Source organism: Tursiops truncatus, chromosome 10, assembly GCF_011762595.2.
Source record: "Tursiops truncatus isolate mTurTru1 chromosome 10, mTurTru1.mat.Y, whole genome shotgun sequence".
Classification (NCBI taxonomy): domain Eukaryota; kingdom Metazoa; phylum Chordata; class Mammalia; order Artiodactyla; family Delphinidae; genus Tursiops; species Tursiops truncatus.
The window spans coordinates 51,662,284-51,684,016 of NC_047043.1; the positions used below are offsets into that span (position 1 = coordinate 51,662,284).

Genomic DNA, 21,733 nt, shown 5'->3' on the forward strand with positions numbered 1-21,733 from the left:
ATTAGGGAGATCCCTGTGGTGATGGCAAGATTCTGCATCCTAACTTCGGTGGTGGTGGGCATACAATCTATACATGTGATAAAATGACACAGAACTATATACACACATAGCACCAATGTCAATTTCCTGGTTTTGATACTGTACTATGTAAGTATGTGAGAAACTGAGTGAAGGGTACACTGGAACATATCTGTGTTATTTTTGCAACTTACTGCAAAGCAAAAATTATTTCAAATAAAAAGTTAATAAAATCAAAAAAATTGCATATATCTATATACATGTATACAAAAATGAGGGCATGTAAACCTGGTGAAACAGCATCGAGTTCCTGTTCTGATCCTGCACCATAGGTCTGCAAGACACTACCACTGGGGACACTGGGCAGCTCCCTGTACAGGTCTGGGCAACTTCTTACGAATCTACATACAGTTACTTCCCCAAAATTTAATTACAGCTAATAAAAGTACAAAAACAAACGTGTGCGTGTGCACACACAAACACAAACATACCTAAAAAATTGGAGAACAGTCTTGTGTAGGAAGAGAATCTGTTTTTGAGCAGCCATTGTTGTGTTTCCTGGATCGTGGCTGAAGGCTGAAGTTGCTATTAACAAAGAAAATGAACACAAACAGAAGAAACTATTAAGGCTTACAAAAAATAATCCAAGTCACTGGCATGTTATAAAGAACATTTAAACAAAACACAGAAATCCTCCAGGTTTAAAGTTTAAAACACCCACGAAGAGCACAGGTGTGATTATTCAGTGACCCAAACAATGACTCAAACCCCTGTCAGAGGCTTCAAAATGCAGGACCCTGAAAGCATGATAGTTCAGGGTAAAGATACTTACTTCACTAGAGGCCTGTGAAACTCCATCTCCTTGATGATTTGGGGAAGAAGAATTGCTGGGGAGAAGGAAGGGGGGAAGGAAGAAAAGAATGATTATTATGATATATATTTTTTAATCAAGACATTAAAGGCTATTAAACTAGGTGAATTTAAAATAATACTGTGGGACAGAGCAATGTAACTATGCAAAAAGAGTGCACAACTGGTCAAGGAGTCAATATGTTGATAAGATTAAGACACAGAAGGGAATTCCCTGGCGTTCCAGTGGTTAGGACTTGGCGCTTTCACTGACATGGCCCAGGTTCAACCCCTGGTTGTGGAACTGAGATCCCTCACAAGCTGCGCAGTGCGACCAAAAAAAAAAAAAAAAAAAAAAAAGTTAAGACACAGAGGACGGTTTAATTTGTGCCTTCTCCTCCTACATCTGTTCTAGTAAAAAAAGTCACGTTTCATGACACAAAAGGGCTCCAATGATTTCCAGGGGTGCCAGGAAAATGACAGATACTCATTCATTTTAGTTAGGAAAAAAGTTTGAGAATCAAATAAGATAAACAGTTGAAAATAACTGCAAAAAAATCTGATTATGAGCTATAAGAAATGATATAGTAAACCTACGCCAAAATAAAAATAATATCCCTTTAATGAATATATTTATCCATGATTAAACAGGGTGAAATTCAAGAGAACAAAAGAAACAAACTTGTGCCACTAACGCTGTGTTTCCAGGGGAAAATGAGGACAGCTGCTCAGGGAGTGCATCCACCTTTCTGGTCCCTTCTTAGCACCTGTACCCCAGTTACTTAGGTTTACCATGTTGATTGTTTACTGTCCTCTGCCCACTAGAACTTGAGCTCCTTCAGACAGGGCTTTCTCTCACTCACATCACAGTACCCGGAACAGTGCTGGGCACCGTGGGCTCTCGGGAAATATCTAGTGAGCCTGTGTGTACACGAATTCACAGCTCCTCTCTGAAACTGTTGTCATTTTCTAGGATTATTCAGTCCCCTGCATGGTGACATGCTGGTCCCAGAGTCCAGGAGTATCCCCCTACCCTGAAGCACAATAACCTACATGGAAACAAGCTGCCTCTTGGTCTATCCATCGCCTCTGGGAAAAGGCATGTTCTCCTTTGTTTTCTCACCAGACCCTGCTACAGACTGAATGTTTGTGTCCCCTCAAAAACCACAGGTGGAAACCTTACCCGCAACGTGCTGGACAGTATTAGGAGGTGGAGCCTTTGGGAAGTAATGAGCATTAGAAGAAGCTGTGAGGACGGAGCCCCAGGAATGGGATCAGTGACTTCGTTAAGAGTCGTAAGAGTCTGCCTCCTCCCCTCTGCTCTCCGCTGGGTGAGCACACAGGCTGGTAGCCTGCACCCGGAGAGAGTCCTCACCAGAACCCATTCCGGCCAGCATCCAGCCCCTGGACACGCAGCCCCCAGGCTGGGAGAAATGAATTTCTATTGTTTATAAGCCACTCAGTCCCTGGTGTTTGTTATAGCAGCCCGAGCTGGCGTGACCAGAGTACAAAAATGAGAACCCTTTCCTTTTTTTCTTTCTTTTCCCCGCACCCCGTGGCTTGCGGGATCTTAGTTCCCCGACCAGGGACTGAACTGGGCCACAGCAGTGAAGGCACTGAGTCCTAACCACTGGACCACCAGGGAATTCCCTCCTTTATGGTCTTAACTTTCATAATTTTACTTCCCAGCAAGAAATGTCATAACAGCGGGGACCTTCTGATCTGACTACTCAGCAGGAGCTCCTGAGCAAAGCCCCAGGAAGGACAATCTCCCTGGGGCATTGCTGACCAGCAGCTAATAGTCAAGGCCAGAAACTAGGATGAACAGAGCCCACCATTCCCATTTCTAAAACCAGAGCAAGTCTTTAAAATGGAAAGTCCTTCCTTTAAGTTTTAAAGACTTAATTAAAAAAAAAAAATTAGTGTCTTTGGGAGGGAGAAGAAATAGGGTAGAAAATGATCTTTGTTCGACATGGTGAGCATTGAAGTGTACTTTACCATAAACTCAATTGTAACATATTCAAGTCACAGTTTCACCTTAATAACTCACTGTCCTTTTCTCTATCCATGAAGCCCATTAATGCTGATTTTATCTCACAAAGAATATACCTTGAAAATGCAACCTTTTCTATAATTTCCACAGTTGTGAGTGTGTGAGGCACAAGGGGGCTAGGAGCAAAAAGGCGGGAAGGTGAAGAAAAGACAGTTTTGCCCTGCAGCAGGCTATTTCTAATTACCACATACCCCAGATACACACACAAAGAGGCTGCGTAACTTGACAGGAAGGGACATAAAGGAGCACGGGCACTCGTCACGCACACCGGCTACCTGTCCGGGACGCTGCAAGCGCTCTGCTGCGGGGCCGTGAAGGTGGGCGCCGTGGAAGGGCTGCTATTCACATAGGCGGTGGGGGTGTCGGGCCATGGAGAGCACTGCGGACAGAAACAGAAATAAATTAATGGTTCGCTTCTAAAGTACATGGGAGTAATAGCCTTGTAATTCACTCTCTAGTCTGGCCAAATGCAAGATCGTGAAACACAAGACACCTAACATTCATCAAGCAACCTCACAGAAACGCATCAAACTGACTGGTGTGTGGCAGGGAAAATGTTACCTGCTGTGCGTGTCTAGACACTGATTACTCTCAGAGAGGACCTGAGGTGACGACAGCAGCAAACATTTCTAAAGGTGTTTTAAATGTGTGCTTAAGTACAATGTGCTTTCAAGAACTTTCACCTCCCTCTTCATCCATTCCCCAGTAGGTACCTATCGAGGTTTAAAGAACAGCAGAGGCAAGAAAGGATTCAGAAGCAATGTTTGACATCGCGTGGTGACAAGGACAGTAGATCTGTCCCACCTAGTGCTCTTTCCACCCTCTTCCCCAAGGAGCAGCCTCACCGGTACCCATGTACTTCTCCGATCTCTCTAAGGTTCACGATCATCCCCAAGTAAGATGAGACAGGCCCAACATCAAAATACATCAACTGTGGATGGTACTGCCTGTAGCCATCTACCTACCTACCTACGTTTATTGTTTATACTTTCTAGAAGGAGCAGGGTGGACTTAAATATTTTTCAGCCCTTGGCACAATTCTGACCAAAAATAGAGCCAAGATACAAAGACACACTAACTATTCCAATTAGGAATACTGAAAAAGCTAAAGTCAAAACATGCTGAATAGGCCAGGGTGGCCTCAAGTGCTGAGGATGGAGGGAATTCATCTCACTCCACGGTATTCTTTCTAAGGCTGAGAACGCCCTGGGTTTCAAAGGTCCCCTTTCCTAAGCACTCTCCTCCCATTTCACACACAGACGGCATCCTGTCTCACCATGGCTGTGGGGTGTAAGGCTCTGCCAAAAGCCAAGTTAAAGACCATTCAGAGAAATCAGGGTAGACACTAAGAAAGTACACGACTCTAAAATTCTTCTCTACGTCAGGGGGTTTTCAATTCTTTGCTTTCAAAATAATTCAGGAGGACATCTTGTCAGCTGACAGACACTGAAATAATTTATTAGATCATACAAAGAGAGATCATTGGAATTTCTGGCAGGTATCTCAGAAGGAGTTCCAAGACCTGAATGACACTGCTGAAAGAAAAATAAATTTATCTAAACAAAGTTTCTCTTACCTATAAAAAATCTAGAATTTAAGTATGTTCTACCCTGTCTCATCATTCAAAATGCATTTCCAATAACATTTCTATTTTTATAGTTAAAAATTATTCATCAAAATTTGTATGATTTGTTGTTTTGATAAACTGGTAAAAATAATAAGTTTTAAATTCCTCAACTGACTTAAGTCTTACATGGTCACAGGAAATTTTAAAAATTAAATTTCAAGTTATATTGTTTGTTGTAAAAAAGTAATTAAGGTGACCATTAAAAGATCTCCAGGCATGAAAGTATGTCCTATTTGGACAATATTATTTAAGGGGAGTGGAGGAGAAAACATGAGATGAAGAAGGAAGAGCAGAGTAAAATTTCAGACTTAACTAAAGTGATGGCTTCACCTTAAGTTGTAAATACAGATATTCAAGTATGTCAGAAAATTGTTTCCTTTGCAGCTATTTAAAAAAAATTTTTTATTGCAGTACAGTTGCTTTACAATGTTTTGTTAGTTTCTACTGTACAGCAAAGTGAATCAGCTATATGTATACATATATCCCCCCCTTTTTTGAAATCCTTTGGAACTATTTAAATTTATGATGAAAACTTTCAGATGTCAACCTAAAAATGTGCAAGGAGTATATTCTTTTTCAAAATTCTTTTGAGTGAAGTTAAGACCACTAGTGTGAAGGACTCTGAGCTCAGAAACCAAGTCTCCCCAATGGTTACGGGAGCTTCAAACAGCGTGTCTGACACCCATCAACAGCATGGGTACAGGACTTCCCTGGTGGCGCAGTGGTTAAGAACCCGCCTGCCAATGCAGGGGACATGGGTTCGAGCCCTGGCCCGGGAAGATCCCACATGCCGTGGAGCAACTAAGCCCGTGTGCCACAACTACTGAGCCTGTGCTCTAGAGCCCACAAGCCACGGCTGCTGAGCCCACGAGCCACAACTACTGAGGCCCACGCACCACAACAAGAGAAGCCACCGCAATGAGAAGCCCACACCACAACGAAGAGTAGCCCCCACTCGCCGCAACCAGAGAAAGCCCACGCGCAGCAACAAAGACCTGATGCAACCAAAAATAAATTAAAAAAAAAAAAAGCATGGGTACAAAGAAAATAAAACAAATCCCATCATCTCAACATTCTTTACAACTACCCATTAGGTATCCCCTCAGAAATGGGGAAAATGACTGCAGACTTAATGTTTCAACTATTATCAACTTTCAAAAAAGAAATCTAATTTGGCTGGAATGCATTGCTAAACCCTCTCTGCATGTTGTACCAATTTCACTATAAATGACATTTTACACAATGCCCATTCTTTTTAAACTAGGGTCTTTTGTTTTTCTTTCCAGTTTACAAAGTAGTACCTCCCCAGCTTATACAGTTTGAGGAACCCAAGATGCTGTGGGCCGCCTGGCAGGTCTCCTAACTTGCGGGTGTCACATGCTCATGGTCACCTCTACTACTTGGAAGATCTTCCCGCTACACCATTCTCCCCAGATACAAAATATTACAACACGGCATAACACGCACATCAAAACCGTATAGACCTTTCAATATCATCAAGTCTCCCCAGATCTGCTTTGGTAATTATTGCCAGCTGTTTGAGGAAATAAAGCCATCAAAAGCTCCAAGTGAGCATGGCAGGTGATACAGCAAAGACACCAAATTTACTGAAACTCCATAAACATACCTATTTCACTTTTACACATCTAGATTCTTCTAGCAGTAGAAAAGCAGGGCTGTTTGACATCTAAAACTTGCCCAATAAGTAGGAGACTCAATTCACAGAACACAGGAAAACTAGCATTCAATGAAAACTGGTCCTGTTAGGAGGCCTCTACTTTTAGAAATGATGGATTCCAAGTTCTTCAATGGCCAGGCCGGATGAAACACCAAGGCTCTCCCACCTGCTTTTTTCGTAAGTTTCTCTTACAGTCTTGACCCAGGAGAGTACAGGCATACCAAGGAATATTTTCAGTGTTTCTTCTACCTTGTCATTCTTCCCTATCTTTAAAAGTAAGCAATGGTACTGATTCATCAAGGCTCCAGCGATATCTGGCCTGGCCTTGTAGAGTCACAGCTTTGGTACACTATGAACAAAGTCCCTCCCCAGGCAGATTAGAAAATGAGGACTCACTGCAGACTGTAGACACTGGCAAGCCAGATTTGAGCCGATGAAATACAGCTCAGATGCAAAGACCAACAGAGACACTAAGGGTTTGGTTGTGCTGTGGCTCTCGGGAACCTACAGTGCTGCCTCTTTTCAGTGCAGGACCATCTCACACAGCGCCATGTAGCTTTGACAGGTAAGTCTGGATACCCTTTCAATTGAAAGCCAATTGTAACTATCAGAGAACTGTAAGAAATGCTGGCCTTCTTTTGTAGGTGCTTGAAGAAATATATAAAATGCTGCGGATTTTCTTTTTTAAGGGATTCATCTGTACCTTGCTTTTAATGAACAGGTTTCCAAGAAGACCTCTAACCACCCCTAGAAGTATCTTAACCAAACCAAATGCAGCCCTGGGGAAGCAAGCAATGCACACTTGGAAGATGTGAAATCCCAGGCCAGTGAACTGCTGACGTTTTGCATACTTTAGACTTGCATCTTCGGATGAGCTCTAGGCTATAACAGATTTCTTTAATTTACAAATTATCAGAACCATTCCTTTTAATTAGTTTATAACAAAAGGGGAAAAGTGATTTGAATTACCAGTGCCTCCCAAAAAAAGTTTACTAAGAACCATTTGTGTCTTCAGCTGGGAAATTAGGAGAATAAAAAGATAAAACTGGAGGGGCGGGCGTTCTGGGGAAGGAGCATACAGTTGTTCCATACAACTTCTGATTTGAATCAAAAAAGCCCACTTAAAGAAAATGCAACATGGTGTGCTCCCCTGCCCCTCAGAGAGGACATTTTCAGTTTTATTGCATATATTATTTAAATGCATATAGAAGCATTTAAAATATTTTCACTCAATGCTTTAATTTGGAAATAATGTTCCTGTGATAATGCCTGTGGCTTTCATAGTCTACAGATAATTACAGATACATGTGTAAGAGTGAAAACTCCATTTCTGGCACCTTGATAGTATAAACACTGCAATGATGAAACAGTAACCATTAATATGTATGATAAGTTATTTTTAAAAATTATTTAATGTTCTCTGTTTACATTTACTGCTGGTATATAGCTGATCTAAGTTTATATAACCAGATAACCCTTTGTCAACTGTTTGATGAAGAACTGTGTTATAAAATAAAGATCTGCTCTACTTAATAAGCTGGCAAAGTTCATATTCAACCAAAACCCCCCTGGACTACAGTGGGGAACCAGGGCTGAGTGTAGCAAGGTGTCCTATGCTGGCCTGAAGCATAAGGTCACAATGCAGGTGCCAAGAGGAAACACTAATGCAGTCAAGGATTGTTTTTCTACCAGTGCTGCCAATCAGGCTTTTAAAAGCAGACACATTCTTACGCTCCATGCAGGGAAATGGGACACAAAGTACTGCGTATGTTAACATCAAGCTTGCTGCCATAATTTCTCCAAATATCTGTGACACTTTCTTATCAGTTACACACACGAAAAAGCAAAAACCTTTTTTAATTACACAAAAATAACTATTTTACTAAAGAAAGTATTTTCAATTAATTTCAGTGCTCGTAAAGCAAGTGTATGTGCAAAGGAGAGAGAGGGAGGGAGGAAAGGAAGGAGACAGGGAGGGAACACATTTTTGAGTGTCATTTGTTTTCTCTCCAAAACCACCCAATATGGTCAACTTTGTTTGAAAGTGTTAGATTTAGGAAATTTTCCTCAGTGAGGAACAAACAGAAAGCAGGAAGTCTAAACAAAAGCAAATTAAATCAAGACAAGGACATCAAAAACAAATTTGGCTTTACTTTTCAGTGGAAGTTGGTCCTATATCTAACACTGCACAAGGTTTCTTGCACAATGAAAAGAGAAGCAGAAGCCCTTACACTGCCTCGCTTTGCCAGAGAATCACCGTAGTCTGCTGGCAAAGTCCGCTTGCTGGACTTTTTCTGCTCATGTTCAACTGCATCTTCAATTATAGGCTCAAGCCTCATCTGGACAAACACCAAAGATTGGGATCAATGTCTTTTCATTATACAAAGAAAGATCTAATACCCTGTTTATGCCTCTGCCGTCCAATTAAACAAACGTATGACTAGCAGGATTCAAAGGTAAGGAAGATGCAAAACCCCAGCAGTGACAAACATCGGACATTCTGGGCCCCAACAATAATTTCTATCAACTCCAAGGATTTTAAGGTCTGTTTCTGAGACCTGATTGGGATTTCAGCATCTTCGTCCACGATCCCACCCAGGAAACGAATCTATTAAAATCCCCAAATTTAAAGAGAATATCTTCCCCACAAATTTCACCAAGAACATTATGTCAATCTACCACCCAATCTTCCCAGACCCTTTGCAGCCAAACTCATCCTCAGAGGTGGTGCCAGAGTGCACAGCCCGGCTTCTCCTCAGAACCGGAATGGTGCCCGCATTACCTCTGTGAGGACCGTGGTGTCATAGGACGGCTGGTACTTCTCCTTCTCATGAGCGGTTCTCTTCTCCATCTTCTCTCGATCAGTTTTTTGTTTCCTATCTGCACCTTTCGGCTTAAAAACAAAGTAGACTTTTTCATCTATCAGGCTTCAGACAAACACCTTTACCAGCAACACTGGGCCTCACTTCCTCAAAGCCTAGTTTCCATCTCTTACCTTAAAAACTTTGATTTGGCAGCTAGCTGAGTGTAGATGATCTGTGTATTCTCCATTTTCATTCTGCTTAAAGGTGTCAACCTGGATCCTAAAAGGCACTCCCTTTTCACCTCCGTGCTTCCGGGGAGTAAATTCTGTGCTGATGCAGTGTACCTAGAAAATGAGTCAGGCTGAAATGGATTCAAAGTCTTGTCCACTGATTACCCTTCTACTTTGCTCCCTTTCAGATGTTGGGCCACAGGTATGAATTCAAGATCCTTTAAAAGGAACTCCCACCTATTACTCAGGTGTCTGTTGTGAATTTCTAACTGTTTTAAACATGTATGACTTTCCTTTCACAAATCCAGCTGAGCCCTCCTGAACTTTGTGGGAATGGGCTCTGCCCCATTCCAGTGCCCTCCTCGAAGGCAGGACTTGCTCCAATGATGAGCGCATCAGTACAGTAGCTTCCTGTGTCTGTCCCCTACTCCCACCCCAGACTGGACCCACGGTCCTCAGCCTTGCGTGGGGCTCAATCCACAGCAACCATCACCTCGTTACTCAGAGCCCCTGCTGTTTGCCCTCTACTGCCATCACCCCAACTCCAGCCAGCTAGTCACCTCACTGCTGTTCCTACGGTCATCAACTCGTGATCCTTCGCCTGGGGAGCTTCCACAGTCCACCAAGCCCACTCCTCACTCCACCTGCATCCATCTGAACTCTCCTGTCAACGCTTCACAGTTCACAGAGGATCCTGAGGGCAGTATTCATTTTCCCACCACTTCTGCCCACTCTTGCAACAACACCATGGTGACAGCTCCAGGGCATGGCACAGTGTCATTAACAAGACCTTGGTAATTTCTGACTGCTACACACCCCCTCTTCTAAGGACTCAAGGTTAAAACTGATTTCTGCACCAAGACTGTACACAGCCTGAGAGGTAAGGCCAGCTCTTCCATTGCTCTCATTCACCACATACCCAGTCACCCTGTCAGATGAACAATATGAGAAAATATTCAACTAATAGGAACCATGGCCCTACTGATTATTAGCTGATGGGTGATACTACTTGGAAGACCACGAAAATGCAAAATACTAAATTCTCTATAGTTCACACAAATCATAGCCTACTTCGGCCAGTCAGCAATTAACTGATTTTCCTTCTCTATATAAAGATTACCTACTCAGTAGTTTTCATTTCACCATTTACAAATTTGAACATACTATTAGAATTACTGTTGATTTTATTTTACATATAATAACACCATATCTGTTTTTCAAAAACTAATCTCTTAGGACAGCAGTCCCCAACTTTTTTGGCCCCAGGGACTGGTTTCATGGAAGACAATTTTTCCATAGACTGGGGGTGGGGTGGGGATGGTTTTGGGATGATTCGAGCGCATTACATTTACTGTGCACTTTATTTCTATTGTTATTACATTGTAATATATAATGAAATAATTATACAACTCAGCATAATGCAAAATGAGTGGGAGCCCTGAGCTTGTTTTCACTTGCCACTCACTGAGAGGGTTTTGATATGAGTCTGCAAGCAATTGATTTATTATGGTCTCTGTGCAGTCAAACCTCTCTGCTAATGATAATCTGTATTTGCAGCCGCTCCCCAGCGCTAGCATCACAGCCTCAGCTCCACCTCAGGTCATCAGGCATTAGATTCTCATAAGGAGCATGTAACCTAGATCCCTTGCATGCGCAGTTCACAGTACGGTTCACATCCCTTGCATGCACAGTTCACAGTAGGGTTCATGATCCTTTGAGAATCTAATGCCGCCACTGATCTACAGGAGGCGGAGCTCAGGTGGTAATGTGGGTGACAGGGAGTGGCTGTAAATACAGATGAAACTTCGCTCGCTAGCCTGCCGCTCACCTCCTGCTGTGCAGCCCGGTTCCTAACAGGCCATGGACACTAACAGTCCGTGGCCCAGGGGTTGGGGACCCCTGTCTTAGGAGACACAAACTGAGTATTCATGGGTGAAATGAAATGCCTGGGTGCTGCTTTACAGTATTCCACCAATAACCAAAAAGGGGAAACTACTAATAACTGTCGAAGCCAGGAGATGGGCACAAGAGGATTCATTATTATCCTCTCACTTTTGTGGGGGATTGAAAATGTCAGTATTAAAATATTTTTAAATAAAGCTAGACAGAATCTTAAAACTACACTTTTTTCAATCATATCCTTTAAAACAGCAGGTTTTGTTCAAGAGAAATGCATCTTAAGAAGAATGGAAGTTTTGATTATTGTTACTACCAGTGGTAAAAGTGATATTTAAATAATGCTTTACATATTAAGATTGTCTTTATAGGTTAGTCCATAAATGATGAATTTAGTAGATTAACTCTAACTTAACAGAGTGTGTTGTGTGTGTGTGTATAAAAAACATTACAAGATAGTTTACAAATAAGTATTTAAAGAAAATGATATCACGTATCAAGAATTCAAGCTCACCCACAGCCTCCTGAATGACGCTAGTATAACTCTAATAATGTAAGAATCCAAACCTGAATGAAAGCAGATGTGCGTTTTGCAGGATCCCACAGAAATTCAACTGCATTTAACTGGCTTGGATTTGTCTTTGTGTCAATTATTCCCACAGACATTGGAATATCTGTATTTTAAAAAGAAGTGACACAGAAACAAAACTATGAATGATTAAAAGGTTACAATCTACTATGATTCTGTTCTAATGAAATTATTATACCTCCCTGAACTTTTCCCTTCAATGTTCTCCATGGTCAATCATTTCAACATAAAAACCCACCTAATGTGTATCATACTTTCTCCCACCATGATTTCTATTTCATTTTATTAAGAATATGATGGATGATGCCAATCAAAAATGAAATAAATGGTTTAAAACTCATAAAATTCCTGGCTCAGTTTCGTTAAGCACCAAAAACAACTTCATTTTTAACTATAAAACTACTCAAATAGTATGGAGGTTCCTTAAAAAACTAAAAATAGAACTACCATACGAGCCAGCAATCCCACTACTGGGCATATATCCTGAGAAAACCATAATTCAAAAAGAGACGTGTGCCACAATGTTCACTGCAGCTCTATTTACAATAGCCAGGACATGGAAGCAACCTAAGTGTCTATCAACAGATGAATGGATAAAGAAGATGTGGTACATATATACAATGGAATATTACTCAGCCATAAAAAGAAACGAAATTGAGTCATTTGTAGTGAGAGGGATGGACCTAGAGTCTGTCATACAGAGTGAAATTAAGTCAGAAAGAGAAAAACGAATACTGTAGGCTAACACATATATATGGAATCTAAAAAAAAAATGGTTCTGATGAACCCAGGGGCAGGACAGGAATAAAGACACAGACGTAGAGAAAGGACTTGAGGACACAGGGAGGGGGAAGGGTAAGCTGGGACAAAGTGAGAGAGTGGCATGGACATACATACACTACGTGTAAATGTAAAATAGATAGCTAGTGGGCAGCAGCTGCATGGCACAGGGAGATCAGCTCGGTGCTTTGTGCCCACCTAGAGGGGTGGAATAAGGAGGGTGGGAGGGAGATGCAAGAGGGAATGCATATGGGGATATATGTATGCATACAGCTGATTCACTCTGTTATACAACAGAAACTAACACAACACTGTAAAGCAATTATACTCCAATAAAGATGTTAAAATACATACATACATAAAACAACTCAAGTCACACAGGTGACAAACTCTCTACGCAATCACCCATGGTGTGGTGCTAGCATATTAACAGGTATAGCTAAACAACTGCCTCATCTCTCCGTGGTCTTCTGACTTGTACCTAAATCGAGGAGTCTGTCTCCTGGGCGATTCCACTTCCAACCTTCAAGTTGCTGATGCTCTGTATATTGGAGCCGTCTGTCATGGAACACAACTCTTATGATGCTCTATGGAATAAGTAGGGGAAATGAGCACTTCAAAATTGTTCCAGCTAAAAAGCACAAGTGTTTTCACTTCTTATGCATTAGCCTATAATAGAAAAGCATACAAAAACAAATTCTGGGGCTTCCCTGGTGGCGCAGTGGTTGAGAGTCCGCCTGCCGATGCAGGGGACACGGGTTCGTGTCCTGGTCCGGGAAGATCCCACATGCCGCGGAGTGGCTGGGCCCGTGAGCCATGGCCACTGAGCCTGCACGTCTGGAGCCTGTGCTCCTCAACGGGAGAGGCCACAACAGTGAGAGGCCCGCGTACCACAAAAAAACAAAAACAAATTCTGCTTTAAACATTTTGTAAGTGTTTTACAAAACACTGTTTTGTTCTTGGATACCTGGGTATGGGTACAATTATTTGGTGCAAAGAATTATTACTATCATTTTTTTTAACTTTTTTTTTTTTGATGTGGACCATTGTTAAAATCTTAATTGAATTTGTTACAATATTGCTTCTGTTTTATGTTTTGGTTTTTTGGCCATGAGTCACGTGGGATCTTAGCTCCCCGACCAGGGATTGGACCCACAACCCCTGCATTCGAAGGTGAAATCTCAACCACCAGACCAGCAGGGAAGTCCCGGTACAAAGAATTATAACTCAAAAATAACAAGAGCAAATAAAATGGATTCTTAGGTTAAATTTTTTTTTTTGCGGTACGCAGGCCTCTCACTGTCGTGGCCTCTCCCATTGCGGAGCACAGGCTCCGGACGCGCAGGCTCAGCGGCCATGGCTCACGGGCCCAGCCGCTCCGCGGCATGTGGGATCTTCCCGGACCAGGGCACGAACCCGTGTACCCTGAATCGGCAGGCGGACTCTCAACCACTGCGCCACCAGGGAAGCCCTCTTAGGTTAAATTTTTATTAAAAAATTTGATACTGTAATTCAAAATTAAGGTCCATGTCCATAAAAAATTAGTAAGAATTATATTTCTATAAAGAAAACATCAGGGAATCCCCTGGTGCCCAAATGATTAGGGTTTTGCGCTTCCACTGCAGGGGACCCTGGGGTTCGATCCCCGAGTGCTGTGAGGCACAGCCCCGCCCCCCAGAAAACAAAAGTCAAGGGCAGGGGGGTAAATCTGCCCACCACCCCGAAAAGAGAACCTATATGCAAAATTCATCCTCAACTATTTAACCTGCAAGTGAGATTATCTGAGGTAAGCAAGGGAAAAACAAAACAAAACAGATAAAACACAGGTAAACTTCATCCAAACATTCAGGTTCATTCCTAGGGAAGGCTTTAACTCAACGCCACAAACTCTAGGCCATTCTCTGCTCTCCACCCATCCCACCCTCACCTCCCACAGGTCTGGGCTGCCAGCTGCTGTTCCATTCCAAGAACAGGATAACAGGTCATCAAAATGGATTCAGATACCAGATTTGCACTAATTAGTGTTTCTGACATGTTTATAAATAACTGTTTCTCAGACTATGATGCAGTAAGATAATCGTATTTCCAGTAGACGCTCTGCTGGTTTGAGCAGGAAATAACTTGTTAGCGATACATATCAATACTATCTTTAGTGCCCCTGCCTTCCGCACCCCCAAAATGCTGTCCAAAACATAGCTGATAAATATTTTGAAGGGAACCATTTAAAAGTAGAAATACTGTAATTTGAAATAGTTTAAAAAGAGGCCAAGTCAGTCATTAGGACCTCTGTGGACGTCTATGAAGGCACAGTTGCCACTCTGATCCACACCCAATTCCCCACCAGCACCCACTTCACACAAGTCCTGCTGGCAGCAAAGCCCTCACAGAGTGAGCCAGTGGTGGCTCCTGGTTCACAGTCACCAGCAGGTTGATCTCTCAGAAGTGCAGCACAGAAAATGTCATGATTTTGATTCTTCCATATTTAGTAAGAACCAGATCAAATCCACGAATTCAGATGAAAATAGTATGAGAATACAGGTATTAGTTTTAAGTGCTTTACTAAACCCCATTCTAGGTCAGACTAAGACATAAGACAGTAAAATAAGGAATATGGAGGACCATAGTTAAGAAATGGCAAGATATAAAAGAAAACCTCTTAAATAAAACTGGAAGGGGAAAAGCTGTTATCTGGAAGTTCTGACTAAAAGGAGACAATACACCTAGAGAATCAGCCACAGATAAAGGGGCCCTAACAATAAGACAGAAAGAGAACAATCAGAGAAAGCACTTCACTGAATATTTTAAGCAGGTCAAGAAGTTCCAAAGCACCTCTGATCAGCGGCATTTGATCCCGAAGACCGCCCCCCTCAATAGCAGAGTCAAAGATCATGGGGCCAGGAAATTAAACTCTAGATGGCTGCAGAGTATTTTAGGGATCCTCTAGATGAAGAAGCATGTGGTCTTTAAGAAAGTTATCCTGTAGTCTCTGGCAGTAGCAGACTGTAACTCTGAATCCCAGGCAAGCTCTCAGGATGTAACTGGATGTATTCTGCCACATCCACCAAAAATCAGACATGTGGCTTATCAAGTGGAAGATGAAACTAAGACTCCTTAAAAAGTAACCCTGTGACTTTCACAATGACAAGAGTTCACATCTTCCCTTAAACAATATATTACTAGGCTGAATTTTAACCAGGTGTGGTACAATTTGGCAAAGATTTGCCGGGGTGCCCAATACTTGTCTGACAATGAATGACGAGCTGGGAGCAAGACATGCTGAGAGAATCTTCAACACTGCTAAGCCTTCTAGACTCTGAAAAATGAGAGCTGTTGCTCCTTGACCAAACCATAGCTGTTTGTCACTAGAGTCCAGCAGAGCATAACCAATTCAATAGGGCTTGCTCACTGGGAACAGTGCTGATGCCTTTTTAAAAGGGTGAATCTAATTAGTGTTCAATACAGGTGAGAAAGCCAATAGGAGGGAATAAAAAAAATAAGGCCATCTGACCCACCCTTTAGGGAAATGATCAAACCCATTGATGGAACACAGACATGACAGACTCCATGTTCAGATGGCACACGTGAGAATGGGTAAATAACTTCTCTCCTTCTGTTCTGAGAATGTTGGGAGCCTCAGGAGTCAGAAGAAACCTGGGAGCTTACTCCAGGTTGGCAAGACAATGATCCACTGGGGACTAGAACCTCTCACAGGATTGGGAGCTTCCTGCCCCCAGGAGTGGGAAGAGTACTCCAAAGACTCTCAGGCCTCCAGTGCTGAGCAGCTGCTTTCTGGACAAGCCTAATTTGTTAGCATTAGTACTGCTGTCCACTCCCCCCACAGGCTGCCTTCCCCATGCTCGCCAGTCTGAAAAGGGATGGGTCTTTCCAATGGAATGCCTCTCCACAATGAGGGCCCAGCAGCACTCGGGCCCCAAAAGGCCTCTCTGTAGGAAGATGGAAGGACCTAGAGAACTCATCCTGCTTCTCCCTTGCTAACAGTTAGCCACAATGAAGTTTTCCCTTTTCCCAATTAAGCTTCTTCCGTAACCCTTGCCCTGTAATGCTCTGGAGTTTATGATACTGTGTGGTGCGTGACAGGTAGAGGCTAGAAGGACCCACCTTGCATGACACTGCAGGGGCCGGGGATGGGTCTGAAGGCACATCCATCCTAAAAGGAATGGGTTGGCTGCGCCTCCTAGGCCTGGAATAACGGACTCTTCATTCAGATACACCAGTAGCGTGAAGAGATCAAATTTTACTTAGAGAAATTTTAAGAGGTGAAATAAAAGTTTCAAAGTAACACTTATATTTTCCCCCCACACTATCTTTTACTTTGAAAGAGAAAGTTTCCACACTATCTTCTACTTTTAAAGAGAAACAAAGTTTTTGTTGTGGTAGTGGGTTTTTCTCCCTCCTTTAGCTGCAACTAACTTTTCTCTGGCGCTTTGTTTCCAGAGGGCCTTCACATTTACTTCACTCAGTAATTACTATAATTCCTATTTTACAGAGGAGTAAACAAAATATAGCTCAAAAGAGTTTTAATATAGCCATTACTTTCTTAAAGTGAAATCAAATAATTTTTAATAACTCCTGCAACAAAAAACAAAACTCTTGCAGTAAAACTGCTACTTTTTTGAGTCACTGCAGTATCTTTTAGGAATTTAAACAGATGGTCCTTACCTTTACCAGTTTTCCAGTGATCTCAGGCACATCTCCCATTTTCCGATTATCCAGCATGCGAATTTCGTAAGACTGACCTATTTTTAAAAATTGTGTATCAAAAACAATCCATATAAAGAACATCACTCTGTGTAACAAAAATTCAACTCAAACATACGACTGCCCAATATTAAATTCTAAAGAAGCAAACTCAGGTTAATCTTTCTCTTCCCTGCAAATCATATTTTCCTCCTTCCACTCTCAAAGAAGACTGAAGAGTTCCTCAGTCAGTTTACTTTCCTATTATCCTCTCACACTCATTATCTGAGACCAATTTTTCATAACAGCTTTATTGAGGTATAACTTACATGCCATAAAATTCACCCTTTTAAAGTGTACAATTAACTAGTTTTTAGTAAATGCAGAGCTGTGCAGCCCAAACTGCTATTAATTTTAGAGCACCTTCATCATCAAAAAGAAAACTCATACCCGTGAGCAGTCCCTTCTCATCCACCCACCCCCAGCCCCTCACAACCACTCATCAATCTACTTTCTTTCTCTTGGGATTTGGTTGCTTTAGACAGTAGATATAAATGGAATCACAAAACAGGTGGCCTTTTGTGACTGGCTTTTTCACTTATAATGTTGCCAAGGTTCATCCAGGTTGTAGCATGTGTCAGTCTTTCCTATTTATGGCCAAATTATTCAACTGAATGCATACAACACACTTCGTTTATTCATTCAACAGTTGACAGACATCTGGGTTATTTCCACTTTTTGGCTATTATGAATAATGATACTAGGAACATTTGTGGACAGGTTTTTGTGTAAACTAAGGTCAAATTATAATCCTGGAGCTTTCTCCCTTGTGTCCAATGAACCCAACTCACATCTTGTCACTGCTCAATTAGGGTCCATAAAAAAAACACGAATAGAAACTCACACACCAATCTATTTAATTAGGAAAATAAGCTGCTGCTGCCAAGAGTTAGTAATATGCTCCAAATCCACAAAAAAGATGTTTGGATTACCTGCCATTAAATAATAAAAATGACAGCATAATTTGATATGCAGAAAATTAGCAGTAATTAAAGAGTGCTTCTAGTAACATGAAGTTGAGGCTCTTTATAATAAAACTACCAATACCTTGCCCACACTCCACTGGGCTTACAAAAATATACAAAGAGTACAAGATCATAGGGTCAAAACATAAGTTACCAAAATAAGACTAAATCACTCCAAGGTTGGTGAAGGAAAACAACTGCTGTATACACCACTAAGGAACAGTCAAATTCATTCAACACACTGAGAGAGATTAAACTAAAAACACCCTTATGGTAAGAGAGATTTTTTAAAAAGTTAAATCTGCAGCATACTTAACAATGGATCTGAACCTGGAAAAAGAATAAACAATAACTTCTTTAAAAACGGAAATGAATATCCAGGAGTGGTCACGAGCCCCTACTGCCACCCTCCCAGACCCCAGGAGTGGTCACGAGCTGCTGCTGCCCCCACTGCGTGCTCCGAGGGTGTGCCTGAGCCGCTGCCAGACCAGACACCAGCCATGGCATCTACACACCCCGCCCCTCTCGGGGGTAATGACCAGCACACACTGAGTAAAGAGGCAACAGGCATCCATACTAAAAACAGCCTCGTACCAAATATATTAAACACGTACAAGCTACACAGGGACACCCCCACATAAACAGCCCTCTAAGACCAAAGTAGGTAACTTTCTCCTAAACTCACAGAGTAAGATAAACACAAGTAAAATGAATCAGCAGAGGAACCACTCCCAGTTAAAAGACCAACAGAATTACCCTGAAAGAACAAACAATGAAGCAGACCTCTTCAGTCTAAGACACCGATTTCAAAACAGAGGCAATGGAAATACTGAAGGAATTAAGAAAGGCTATTGACAGAAATGCAGATTACTGTAAAAAAAAACAAAAAACAGCTAGAAACTATAAAGATGAACCAAGAAAAATTAGAAAACTCATTTGCAGACGTGAAAGCTGAGATAAAGACAATGAATAGCAGAAAGAATAATGCAGAAGAACAAGTCAACTGGAAGATAAAATAATGGAAACCACCCAATCAAGACAGAAAGCCAAATGAAAAAAAAAAATGAAAGCAACATAAGAGACCTATGGGATAATATAAAGCATGCCAACCTATGCATACTAGGAATTCCAGAAGAGGAAGAAAGAGAAAAGAGGACTGAAAAAATATCTGAAGAAATTATGGCTGAAAAGTTTCCAAACCTAAAGAAGGAAACAGATATCCAGGTACAGGAAGCACAGAGGGTCCCAAACAAGATAAATCCAAAACAGACCTACACCAAGACATATTATAACAAAAACAGCAAAACTTAAAGAGAGAGGATTTTAAAGGCAGCAAGAGTTCATTACAAGGGAACCCCCATAAGACTATCAGCTGGTTTCTATACAGAAATGTTGCAGGCCAGAAGGGAGTGGCAAGATATTGGGTTGGCCAAAAAATTCGTTCAGGTTTCCCCGTACCGTCTTATGGCAAAACCCATACGAACTTTCTGGCCAACCCAATATATTCAGTTCTGAGAGGGAAAAATGTGTAACCTAGGATACTCTATCCAGCAAGATTATCATTTAGAATAGGAGGAGGGATAAAGAATTTCTCGGACAAGCAAAAACTAAAAGAATACAGCAATACTAAACCCATCCTAAAGGAAATATTGAAAGGTCTTCCCTAAACAGAAATGAAGAATCTATAGGAAAGAGAAAATCACAACTGGAAAATAAATCATTTAAATGAGCTAGTACAGATTTAAAAAGATTAAAAAATTTCTGTGAAAGTGATGATAACCACAATGAACAGCAAAAGGATAAACATGAAGATGTGAAAGAGGACATCAAAATTGTAAAATGGGGGCTTCCCTTGTGGTGCAGTGGTTAAGAATCTGCCTGCCAATGCAGGGGGCACAGGTTCAAGCCCTGGTCCGGGAGAATCCCACATGCTGCGGAGCAGCTGGGCCTGTGCGCCACAGCTGCTGAGCCTACACTCTGGAGCCTGTGAGCCACAGCTGCTAAGCCCACGTGCCATAACTGCTGTGGCCTGTGCACCTGGAGCCCATGCTCCACAATGGGAGAGGCCACTGCAATGGGAAGCCCGTGCACCGCGGCAGGGAGTGACCCCTGCTTGTGGCAACTGGAGAGGGACTGCCTGCAGCAGCAAAGATCCAACGCAGCCAAAAATAAATAATTAATTAATTTAAAAAATTGTAAAATGCGGGGCAGGGAAGAAAATGTAGAATCTGTTCTCCCTAAAATGTGCTTGAGCCTATATGACTATCAAAGGCAAGTAGATATAGGAAGGGGTTAACATACTTGAAAAACAGGGTTATCACAAATCAAAAACATAGAACAGATTCACAAAAATAAGAGAACATAAGTATAATATCAATACAAAAGAAAATAATCAGAACACACACACATGCACACACACACACAAGAACAAAGAAAAAGGGACAGAGAAGAAATAAAAATCAATGGGAAAATAAGGTTTAAAATGGCAATAAACATTGGGTTGGCCAAAAAGTTCCTTTGGTTTTTAAGTAAAAATAAGATACGTTTTTCATTTTTACCCAGAACTTTATTGAACAATGTATTCACCATTTTCTTCCACTACCTTCTGCCATTTTTCAGGAAACTTCATAATTCCATCTTTGTGAAATTTTTTATCTTTTTGAGTAAAGAACTGTTCCAGATGCCTTTTATAGTCTTCCAGGGAATTGAAATTTTTTCCATGAAGAGAATTTTGTAAAGACCAAAATAAATGTAAATCTGAAGGTGCAATGTCTGGTGAATAGGGCAGATGAATCAGAACTTCCCAGCCAAGCTGTAACAGTTCTTGTCTGGTCATCAAAGAAACATGCTGTCTTGTGTTATCCTGATGGAAGATTATGTGTTTTCTGTTGACTAATTCTGGACTCTTTTTGTCAAGTGCTGCTTTCAGTTGGTCTAACTGGGAGCAGTACTTGTTAGAATTAATCGTTTGGTTTTCTGGAAGGAGCTCATAATAGAGGACTCCCTTCAATCCCACCATATACATAATATCACCTATTTGGATGAAGACCCGCCTTTGGTGGGGTTGGTGGTGGTGGTTCATTTCGCTTACCCCACGATCTCTTCCATTCCACATTATTGTACAGCATCCATTTTTCATTGCCTGTCACATTTTGTTTTAAAAACAGAACAGGTGTGTTACGTTTCAGTAGAGAATTGCATACGGAAATCAGTCAAGAAGTTTTTTTTTTTGCTTAACTTACGTGGAACCCAAACATCAAAGCGATGAACATAACCAAACTGGTGCAAATGATTTTCAATGCTCGATTTGGATATTTTGCTTATGTCGACTATCTGCTGCGTGGTATAACATTGTTCTCAATGAATACCTCAATTTGATCGCTATCAACCTCAATCTCTCTACCTGGCCGTGGAGCAACGTCCAGCAAGAAATCTCCAGCACGAAACCTCGCAAACCACTTTTGATATGTTCAATAAGTCACAGCA

General features: G+C 41.6%; 1 protein-coding gene across 10 annotated transcripts in view; it reads right to left on the bottom strand.

Moving 5' to 3' along the window:
- UBP1 (upstream binding protein 1) overlaps nucleotides 1–21,733 on the bottom strand; it is a 70,794-nt gene that overhangs the window by 9,161 nt on the left and 39,900 nt on the right. For 6 of the 10 annotated variants that reach the window (XR_002178742.3, XR_002178741.3, XM_073810954.1 and 3 more), the window contains 10 exons: nucleotides 21,339–21,389; nucleotides 17,205–17,281; nucleotides 13,006–13,111; nucleotides 11,723–11,829; nucleotides 9,221–9,373; nucleotides 9,008–9,118; nucleotides 8,457–8,564; nucleotides 3,196–3,299; nucleotides 851–905; nucleotides 510–603 (listed from right to left, as the gene is read on the bottom strand). Coding sequence is in view for 8 of the 10 variants with exons in the window: in XM_073810954.1 (XP_073667055.1) it covers nucleotides 510–603; nucleotides 851–905; nucleotides 3,196–3,299; nucleotides 8,457–8,564; nucleotides 9,008–9,118; nucleotides 9,221–9,373; nucleotides 11,723–11,829; nucleotides 13,006–13,111; nucleotides 17,205–17,281; nucleotides 21,339–21,389 (966 nt within the window). In the remaining 2 variants the exon portion in view is untranslated. Of the gene's footprint in view, nucleotides 1–509; nucleotides 604–850; nucleotides 906–3,195; nucleotides 3,300–8,456; nucleotides 8,565–9,007; nucleotides 9,119–9,220; nucleotides 9,374–11,722; nucleotides 11,830–13,005; nucleotides 13,112–16,643; nucleotides 16,724–17,204; nucleotides 17,282–21,338; nucleotides 21,390–21,733 lie in introns of those variants that run through there. The other 4 variants (XM_019946816.3, XM_019946817.3, XM_019946824.3 and 1 more) reach the window with 4 other exon arrangements.